The following is an 11,198-nucleotide window of genomic DNA, read 5'->3' as shown; positions in this document are numbered from 1 at the left end:
CCGATGATCCCTGATGTCAAACTCCATTTATTTCATTTCTATGTGTTTTGTGTCTGCTTTGGACACTATTGCTCTGGCTGAGTTTGTAAGTAACTAAACAAAAAAAAGAGATCAGCTGCAATCTGTGTTTAGGATCTCACAGGACATAGGTTGAACATACTTGCAAACAAACAAACTTTGGACACAAAAAAATCCCAGTCTTGGCTTTCACGATCTCCGGACTTTATGCTACATGGTATTCTTCACTAATCTATAAGTAAATTGTAATACTTAGCCATTGCATTAAAGTAAAAATTAAAGGAGATTTTGCAAAGATGATAAATCATTTGAAAATGAGAACATCCATAGAGAACACGACAGTATCTTGGAAATGTTTGAGTTTTTATTTTAGCAAGGTCCTCATTCGAAGGGCAAAACTGTACATATGGCTGGGCACAGAAAGTCAACCAAGGCGACAATGACCTCTATGCATAGATGTGACAGTTTCCACACAATATGAGGGCTTTGGGAGGAGACAAAGGTGGTCTTTATGATAAGTTTGTCAAGTCTTTAACCATTTGATAGCACTGAGTAGGCCTTGTACTGCAGAAACAAAAGTCAAAGCAAATCATCCCAACAGAAAGAGAACTCAACATCTAAAAAAACAGCGTGTCAAAATCCAGCTCCATACAGTAAAGCATTCTCCCAACGTTCTGCGATGTTGCAGCTGGTTTTGCATGATGCAGAAATGTTATTGTAACATTGATTGGAGACTGTTCTATGTCAGTCTGCAGTTCATTTAAAACTTTTCACTTGCAACTAATCCATTTAGAAACCCAAACAATGTACAGTATGTCAGTTCATTAACCCCCCCATCTGCACAACATGTTTTATTTAATACTTCCTGCCATTACTTCAAACAGGAAAAGTAAACTGGACCATTGATCTATACATTTAGTTATTTTTCCATACAAGACAAATGTAAACAATTATTTTAAATGTGGAGACTCTAGAGCTCAAAACCATCTAACTGCAATGCAAATTAATACAACAAGCTAGTTCCCTTTAATTGTGTTTTCGCTATCCCTGAGAACCATATTCAATAATGAAAGGAACCAAACTCCTGAATAATAAAACACAAGTTCAGCTACAGATAGGCCTTTAAATATTTATAGCGGCGTAAGCCGGGGAGTTAAAAACACACAGCCTTAAAATCGCCACAAAGATAATGGCTCCGGTATTGATGATGGTGCCAAGCTCGGGTGGTGTGTGTGTGTGTGTGTGGTGGGGGTGTTAAGAATGTCCATCGACTTTCTCACACACCTCTGCACTGTGAAATCTGAAGTCATCCATTTGGATGTCCTGGGACATATGGGATAACATTTCTCAGACGAGGACAAAGACACACACACAGAGGCAATATGCTCTTGGATTCTTGACTTTGTTCAGATGGAACTGATATCCTGGATCTTTTCTAATCATAATCCCATATGACTCCTGATATTGAGCTGACTGGTTCTGATTGCTAGAGAGAAAAAGGGAGGGACTGGCACAGTCTTGTTCCTGTGGAAATGGAACATTAATGACCATATTTGGCCCCATATCTTTTCCAAGGGCTTTGTTTTGAATTGGTCTTTGATGATATCATGGAAAAACACTTGCAAGAGGCAAAACTGTTTTTTAGACGTATCAGTAACACTAAAAGGAATGCAGGACAAGAGATGGGTTAGCTGACATGGAAATTATGTGCACACTTCAATGGGTCAGAATTCTGTCTGCTGTTGTGATTCTGGATGGCAGATAGCTAGCAACAATGACAAGAAGCTGCCACATTGGGAATCATAGGTGGCTCGTTTCATCTTGTTCTTGATATCATGTCTCGTTTTGAGGTGTTTTGGCTAATGTCACGTCTATGCTAATGTGGCAAAACATTTGCTAGCTAGCTAACCAACAAATGCAACAATGTTTTTGGAGACAATTGCTCATTGTTCAAATGTATTTGTTTTCAATAAACATTGGAGACAATGTTTACATGTTGTCAACAACCCCGTCTGTTGTGCCCCATAGTTGCACGTTGGTTTTGTTGCTAGACAACCAACACGTCTACAGTAAAAAATAATATCACTACGACAACAGGAGGCTTCTGTAAATCATTGACGTCTGGAGTTTAAAAAAAATGTATTTTACCTTTATTTAACTCGGCAAGTTGGTTAAGAACAAATTATTATTTACAATGACAGTGGGTTAACTGCCTTGTTCGGGGGCAGAATGACATTTGTACCTTGTCAGCTCGGGGATTTGAACTTGCAACCTTTCGGTTACTAGTCCAATGCTCTAACCACTAGGCTACCCTGCCGCCCCCAGGTTCAGCACAGTAACATAATTCTAATTTATTTGGGTCATTTTACATTTGTGTCTGATTTGTCATCTCTTCCTCTCATAGCTGACTTGGAAACACGTGGAAAAACAGAAGCACCAGGCTTCAACACACCACTATAAGAGCTTTATGTTTTAGGGCCTCGTATCATTCACTACCCTACTATCTGTCTGACTCTGCGCTGAGTGATTAGCTTTCATACATATTTATTAAAAAGGCCACAGTTTCAGCTATTAGATCCTGATCCTTATCATCCTGAAACAAACCCATACCTAATAGACTGGTATGTACACAAATATCGAAACAAACAGTTGTATGCTTAGATTGTATTCCTCTTGAGGTGAATGAACAAGGATGTAGGACTGTAGTGATGGTCCCTGTGATGTACAGTACTGTAGGTGGTTTCCCCACCATCCAACCACCAGTACAGCCACCAACCACACAAGAGTGGATCTGAAAGGGAGGGTCCGGTATTGCATAGATACAGTATAAGGTGTAGCTTTTCACAAATGCAGTCACAGTATTTGGGCAACATTTTCATGTTTTCTTTTATCAAGAAAAAAAATGGTCTCAAGTGGTCACACGGTAAGTAATCCCACTGTTATTACAAAGCTGATCACATGATCGATCTATCAGTATAAAAAAAAAGCCTTTCGCTGAAACGCTGAGGTTCACAAGTCCCCGCCCCATGATGTCAGATCATGATGTCAGTGCTAAGAGGCCCCTGTCCAGGGTCACAGTGCAACGACAGGCTCCTCCTCCTCACCACACCCTGCCTTAAAGCTCCTCCTTCCTCTTGCCCTGGTCCCGCCCCCGCAGGCTGCGCATGAAACCTATAAACCCCGCCTCCTGGGGAGAGGAAGACAGGAGAGGCCTGTTATAAAGATGTAGAGGTTAACGGTGTAAATGTATTATAAGGCAGAATTTATAAATACAAAAAGTACAGAAATTGTGAAAGTTGACAGATTCCATATTCAAAGGTAAGAAGGACAACAAAAGTGTACAGTGCCTTGCGAAAGTATTCGGCCCACGCGACCTTTTGCCACATTTCAGGCTTCAAACATAAAGATATAAAACTATTTTTTTGTGAAGAATCAACAACAAGTGGGACACAATCATGAAGTGGAACGACATTTATTGGATATTTCAAACTTTTTTTAACAAATCAAAAACTGAAATTGGGCGTGCAAAATTATTCAGCCCCCTTAAGTTAATACTTTGTAGCGCCACCTTTTGCTGCGATTACAGCTGTAAGTCGCTTGGGGTATGTCTCTATCAGTTTTGCACATCGAGAGACTGAATTTTTTTCCCATTCCTCCTTGCAAAACAGCTAGAGCTCAGTGAGGTTGAATGGAGAGCATTTGTGAACAGCAGTTTTCAGTTCTTTCCACAGATTCTCGATTGGATTCAGGTCTGGACTTTGACTTGGCCATTCTAACACCTGGATATGTTTATTTTTGAACCATTCCATTGTAGATTTTGCTTTATGTTTTGGATCATAGTCTTGTTGGAAGACAAATCTCCATCCCAGTCTCAAGTCTTTTGCAGACTCCATCAGGTTTTCTTCCAGAATGGTCCTGGATTTGGCTCCATCTTCCCATCAATTTGAACCATCTTCCCTGTCCCTGCTGAAGAAAAGCAGGCCCAAACCATGATGCTGCCACCACCATGTTTGACAGTGGGGATGGTGTGTTCAGGGTGATGAGCTGTGTTGCTTTTACGCCAAACATAACGTTTTGCATTGTTGCCAAAAAGTTCAATTTTGGTTTCATCTGACCAGAGCACCTTCTTCCACATGTTTGGTGTGTCTCCCAGGTGGCTTGTGGCAAACTTTAAACGACACTTTTTATGGATATCTTTAAGAAATGGCTTTCTTCTTGCCACTCTTCCATAAAGGCCAGATTTGTGCAATATACGACTGATTGTTGTCCTATGGACAGTGTCTCCCACCTCAGCTGTAGATCTCTGCAGTTCATCCAGAGTGATCATGGGCCTCTTGGCTGCATCTCTGATCAGTCTTCTTGTATGAGCTGAAAGTTTAGAGGGACAGCCAGGTCTTGGTAGATTTGCAGTGGTCTGATACTCCTTCCATTTCAATATTATCGCTTGCACAGTGCTCATTGGGATGTTTAAAGCTTGGGAAATCTTTTTGTATCCAAATCCGGCTTTAAACTTCTTCACAACCGTATCTCGGACCTGCCTGGTGTGTTCCTTGTTCTTCATGATGCTCTCTGCGCTTTTAACGGACCTCTGAGACTATCACAGTGCAGGTGCATTCATACGGAGACTTGATTACACACAGGTGGATTGTATTTATCATCATTAGTCATTTAGGTCAACATTGGATCATTCAGAGATCCTCACTGAACTTCTGGAGAGAGTTTGCTGCACTGAAAGTAAAGGGGCTGAATAATTTTGCACGCCCAATTTTTCAGTTTTTGATTTGTTAAAAAAGTTTGAAATATCCAATAAATGTCGTTCCACTTCATGATTGTGTCCCACTTGTTGTTGATTCTTCACAAAAAAATACAGTTTTATATCTTTATGTTTGAAGCCTGAAATGTGGCAAAAGGTCGCAAAGTTCAAGGGGGCCAAATACTTTCGCAAGGCACTGTATAAATTCTTTTAATAGGGCACTAAGACTATAACCTAGCGTAGCAGGATCAAAAGAAATGCCTGAAACGACACTGAACAAAAACATTAAATGAAACATGTAAAGTGTTGGTCCCATGTTTAATGAGTTGAAATAAAAGATCCCAGAAATTTTCAATACGGACGAAAAGCTTATTTCTCAAATGCACAAATTTGCATTAGTGAACATTTCTCCTTTGCCAAGATAATCCATCCACCTGGCAGGTGTGACATATCAAGAAGCTGATTAAACATGATTACACAGGTGCACCTTGTGCTGGGGACAATAAGTCCACTAAAATGTGCAGTTGTATCACAACACAATGCAACGGATGTCTTAAGTTTTGAGGGAGTGTGCAATTGGCATGCTGACTGCAGGAATGTTCACCAGCTCAGGACCTCCACATCCTTCTTTTTCACCTGCGGGATCGTCTGAGACCAGCCACCTGGACAGCTGATAACTGTGGGTTTGCATTGTGAACAGCGCCCCATGGTGGAGGTGGGGTTATGGTATGGGCAGGCAACGAACTATTGCATTTTATCGATGGCAATTTGAATGCGGAGATCCCGAGGCTCATTGTCGTACCATTCATCTGCCGACATCACCTAATGCACTGCACCATGTCACAAGGATCGGTACACAATTCCTGGAACTTTTATTTATTTCACCTGTATTTAACCAGGTAGGCCAGTTGAAATAAAGTTCTCATTTACAACTGCGACCTGGCCAAGAAACCTAAAAATGTCCCAGTTCTTCCATGGCCTGCATACTCAGACATGTCACCCATTGTGCATGTTTGGGATGCTCTGGATCAACATGTGCGACAACATTATCCAGTTCCCGCAAATATACAGCAGCTTTGCCATTGAAGAGGTGGACAACATTCACAGGCCACAATCAACAGCCTGATCAACTCCACGTGAAGGAGATGTGTCACGCTGCATGAGGCAAATGGTGGTCAGCAGATACTGATCCACGCCCCTACCTATCTGTGATCAGATGCATATCTGTATTCCCAGTCATGTGAAATCCATAGATTAGTCCCTAATGAATTTATTTCAATTGACTTATTTCCTTATATGAATTGTAACTCATTAAAATAATTTTTGGGGAGGTTCTCTTCTACACTGTTCAACCAATCCAGTAAACATGGAGGAGGAGCTAAAATGGAGTGTCACCATCCAAAAGCGAAAGTCGCATCACAGACTTTCCATTTCCCGTGAAAACCAGTTGTTGGGGACTCGGCAGAAGATGTCACTTACCCCTCGTTCTCCGTTGTATTTTTCTGCAAACTTCCCATAGTTGTAGTAGTTGAACGTGGGGTAGCCCTCCACACCCTCCTGCTTGCACAGTTCTTGGTTCGGTCCTTTAGTGCAGTCCACAGCAGCATAGGCAATCTGAGGGACAAAGCATATAGTAGCTTACTGTAGCTTCAACATGATATTGTCATCCACAGAACTCATCTGTAACAGCAACCACAACTAGTTTAGACAATGGTCAGTTGCATAAGAACCTCATGGATGTGTAGGATTGTATTGCATTTCTTTGAAACAAATTTAATGAGCGGTTAAAATCATTGATTGTTCTAAAGCCTTGCCATATGCGCTGGACAATGAACAAGCCTACTAGGGTAAAATGTGTGCATGTTGTAAAATACTAAGTTATTCACAACAAGAAAGTGGACATTTACAGTAAATTATTTCAACACGGCTACTTTGGCACCGACTGAGCTGTTCTGCATTGATTCCCGGCACATTCTCAAATTCAGCCTGCAAAGCCAACTGGGTTAAAGGGGAAGTTCCGTTTACCACTTATTGTTAGATGGTTGCTCATTTGCCCCCATCACTCAGATTTTTAGCTAGCCATTTTAGCTAGCAACTGAGCAAAATTTCAAACTTTCCCTTTAACCCAGAGCTGTGTGGTGTAAGTTTAATGTCTGTTTAAATAAAACCATAACATGGATAAGTTTCTCCTGTCCCATAGACACATTTTAGGGTGAGGAACCATCTACCATTGGGGCTCCCGAGTGGCGCAGCGTTCTAAGCCACTGCATCTCAGCGTTAGAGACGTCACTACAAACACCCTGGTTTGATTCCAGGCTGTATCACAACCGGCCGTGATTGGGAGTCCCATAGGGAGGCGCACAACTGGCCCAGCGTCGTCCAGGTTTGGCCGGTGTAGGCAGTCATTGTAAATAAGAATTAGTTCTTAACTTACTTGCCTAGTTAAATAAAGTAAAATACTGAACATCCCCTTTAAGAAAAATGCCTAATACATTCCTATCAAGCTAGACCATTAAGAGTGGGTGGGAAAAGAAAACCAATCACTCCTACATAAAAACAACAAAAGAGATTTATGTCGGGGCTGTCACAGCACGGCAGTCAGAAAAAAACAGCACAAATGAGCCGTAAATACCATCTCTCTGAAACAGCTCACCCCCTCCCTCTGCTCGGCTTGTCCTTCTGGATGGCTCAAATGTCACCAGCCGTGTCCCAAATGGCATCCTATTCCCTATGTAGTGCACAATTTTTTTAAAGGGAATAAGGTGCCATTTGGGACACCACGCAGCACATTGAGCTTGTCACCATCAAGTAACCACCATCAGTCACCTGAGGACCAATATGTTGAATATGTAAATGATTGATGTCTCGGTGAGGCTAAACTAATTGGACAGTTTGACGTGTTGCTCAGACAGGTGAATCCACTGACATGTCGCCTACATAATAACAACATGAAATGCTCATCTCAGACATTTAAAAAGACATTATTTAAATGATTAAAGCCGTTGTCTAACACGCTCTGTTCAGTGAGTGAAAACATAAATGGAAGGATTCAGCATTACTGTCAAAACACAGATGAATGGGTAAACACCTCTTAGACGGTTGTGTGTGTCTGCATGGCCAATAAGGAACCTGTCAACATAAGAGGTATCTCACAGATCAGAGGTCTCTTGCCATTTTCAACGTCAAAGGGGTATTTTTACTGTTTCCCAACTCCAGTCCTCCCTACAAAATTGTAACCCTGGACAAACACACCAGATTCAACTAATCATCAAGCCCTCAATGAGTTTAATCAGGTGTTTGTTGTTGTTGTCTTGGGCTACAACAACAATGTGTTGGAAGGTACTCGAGGACTGGAGTTGGGAACCACTGACCTAGATTATGTTTAAGACCAAAAGGTTGAAACATTGTCAACCAAGCACATAAAATGTGTGTCTGTGTCTGAACATTTACATGAATATATACATTTTGATCTCCAGCACCTGCTTAGAAACAGTGGATGCGTGTATTACAGTACGTAGCTTTTCCCCATACCGGGTCTCTTACAGCAGCACCATACCATCACTTACTGTAGAACAGACTGACACACAGACTCAGCCCAGTACGATCAATCAGAGTTGAAGTAAATTGACATGAGGAGAATGATGTTGTAAAAAGATTGTTTTTCCAAAGGTTTCTGGCCAATGCAGTTATTGATTCCCTCTGGTTAATAAGATCTCCAACAACATCTCATTGATCACAACACAAGAGCTTCAACAATGAGCATTGAGAGATACTGTGTAGAGGACAGTTGGAAGTATATAAATCCTTGTCCACACTGGCAGTTTGAATTGACTTAAATTCATTTTTTTTTGCATATCCAATTCAAAAGTATAATTTTTTCCCTGCAGTCTGAACAGCCAAAAAGCACAAACAAATGGGATATTTCAAGCTAGATTTCAAAACACCTTTGTATTAAAATCTGATAACACAAATCTGGGTCTAACGGTGAAATCTGATTCCTGGTCATGTGACTTGTGTCTAACGGTGAAATCTGATTCATATGCCCACAAGTGGTTTTTACGCTGTTATTACCATGACAACTAGCGTAGCCATGTAAGCAAATTACTACAGTCTGAAGACACAAATCCAATTTGGTCACCTGTAACTTGCGGTTTGGACAGCCAGTATTCCAAAACGGATTTGAAAAACAAAACTGATTTGAGCATTGTGCAGTGTGAACAAGGCTTTAGAGACACTTCATATTGTGCTTAAAGAAGACAGGCAGCAATGTGTGTGACTGGGTTCGAACCCAGATCTTCTGTGCACCACAGGACTGTCAGCCTACAGAGCCAAAGCTAAGGCACTAGCTTGGGGAGCTAACGTAAGTATTCACATCAAGTCACACATGCATGTCTTCCAGAGTAGGAAAATCACTTGTGGACTATCTACCTGAGGTACTAATTAATGACAGTGTGTGTGTTTGTGTGTAGCAGAAAAATCCACCCTGCATAAGGAGGTTATTAGGCTGCTGTATCAAAAAGGCAATTTCACCGCTTCACGAATCACTACAGTGTTCTCATCAAAATTACAACTTAAGATTTTTGTAAGACGTGATTCCGGCCAGCCTCCTCTTTTTATATATAATATAATATGCTGACATTCAGTTCAATCAGAAAAAGAACATTGCTTGCATTGTACAAAGCCTCTGCATGCACACTGATAGCCCACTTATTCTTCCCTATTCCTCCTTTCTCTTTTATACAATACCGTATGTGGTGTTTAATTGGGGTGTTCTTCAAAGCCAGAGCTAAGCTGGTGGTGTTTGTCTTGGGTAAACGAGGCAGAGAAGTAGCCCGATATAGGGCTGTGACCATACCAGTATGACAATATTTTTTCCATGGCAAAAATGAAAGAAAGGAAGCAGATCAAACCGGTCCTTTAAAAACCTCCTGCTGCTGTGAGTAAAATATTGTGTTCTAATGGTTGGAAAATAAATGCGTGACTCTGGATGACAACAGAATGCCGGGGTGGCAGGTAGCCTAGCGGTTAAGAGCGTTGGGCCAGTAACCGAAAGGTTGTTGGTTCAAATCCCTGAGCAATCTGTCGATGTGCCCTTGAGCAAAGCACCTAACCCTAATTGCTCATGTTAGTCACTCTTGATAAGAACATCTGCTAACCGACTATAAATGTCAATGTTTGTTTCCAACATCAGGGCCGTTTTCCAAAAGTGTCCTTGCCACGATACTAAGGAGTACTGTGACACTGGTCCTGACGACACTGTTATCCACATCTACTCCTGCACAGTGCCAATACACTGACTGGGGCTTATGCTTTACACTATAAATAGTGAGCAGGGATGAATGAGCTGCTCTTCTTTCACTCCTGCCCAGTCACCCCTTTACCTCCTCCAAAACCCAGGGACAGAGAGGGAGAAAAGGAGCATGAGAAGTAGTTGGGGATGTTAAGAGAAGTCCCTTCTGTGGATATGCGCATCAGACATCCTTGCTCCTCACACAACCACTACAGCATCCCTGCCCTGCCTCCCGCCAGCCCTGGCTACAGAGCTTTTGAGCATTTGTTCTCCCCCAAACTCTTATTGTGACAGTGAAATGGAGGTTGCAACACCACACCCCACCTGCAGACATCTGAATCTGTTCTCAAGTGTTGTTTACTCGGCGTTGACACAGGATATCCTTCAGACAAGCAGCGTTGCAGACAACAGCTCTCCTCTGGACCATTGAGTCTCTCAGTGACGGAATGGACACATTAGAGAGTGACTTGTTTCAACCCCACCCCGTGAATGGGATCTGGCCTATAATCAGAGAGCCAGTAGATGGTGATGGTGCTTTGCGTGCGTCTGGAATAAAGACACTAATTCTTGGACCTAGGCTGGGTGGCTGTGCTGATCCACAGCAGAGCGATTCACAAATCAGACACATTCTGGGCTGACAATGAACATTGCAGATCTGATTCTGAACAACAATAACTATTCCCTTGACATATCAATACTTACAGCATTAAGACCAGAATGAAGAGTTACCTCACACATTCAGTGATTTAGTAAATGTTTGTAATGTTAGCATCAGAGATTGATATCCACATTCCAACAATATGAATAATGAAAGATATGCATGCCAAATACCAAAGAGCTTTGCTGGATTAAGAAAGAGTGTCAAACATTACGTGTGATGTATTCAAGTCATTTATTCCAACAACACTTCACCTTCTTTGTGTTTGTGGTCATTTAGAGTGTTATAATGATTAACAATGCTAAGCTGAGAGTGCAGCGATGCACGTTCCACTGTTGTTCAAGGAGTTTGCATTAGAGTGTGTGTGTGTGTATGTATGAGTCAGACAGCTAGGGAGGATCTTGTTAACAACTGGAAAGCGTGACTGAGTCAGCGGGTATTAGAGTTAAGAGGGAGAAGGAGCCATCTAAATGAGTAGT

General features: G+C 41.7%; 1 protein-coding gene across 2 annotated transcripts in view; it reads right to left on the bottom strand.

The window, feature by feature from the left end:
* Window positions 1–362: 362 nt before the first annotated feature.
* The window catches only part of pdia5 (protein disulfide isomerase family A, member 5), a 64,361-nt gene continuing 53,525 nt past the window's right edge, over window positions 363–11,198 (bottom strand). Inside the window, exons 16-17 of one of the 2 annotated variants that reach the window (XM_024389681.2) lie at window positions 6,251–6,385; window positions 363–3,230 (exon numbers count right to left, since the gene is read on the bottom strand). In XM_024389681.2, the coding sequence (XP_024245449.1) occupies window positions 3,051–3,230; window positions 6,251–6,385 (315 nt within the window). In that variant the 3' untranslated portion in view covers window positions 363–3,050. The remainder of the gene's footprint in view (window positions 3,231–6,250; window positions 6,386–11,198) is intronic. The other variant, XM_024389683.2, reaches the window with a different exon arrangement.

This window comes from Oncorhynchus tshawytscha, linkage group LG26 (genome assembly GCF_018296145.1).
Source record: "Oncorhynchus tshawytscha isolate Ot180627B linkage group LG26, Otsh_v2.0, whole genome shotgun sequence".
Classification (NCBI taxonomy): Eukaryota; Metazoa; Chordata; class Actinopteri; order Salmoniformes; family Salmonidae; genus Oncorhynchus; species Oncorhynchus tshawytscha.
This window is presented reverse-complemented; position numbering and strand designations above follow the sequence as displayed.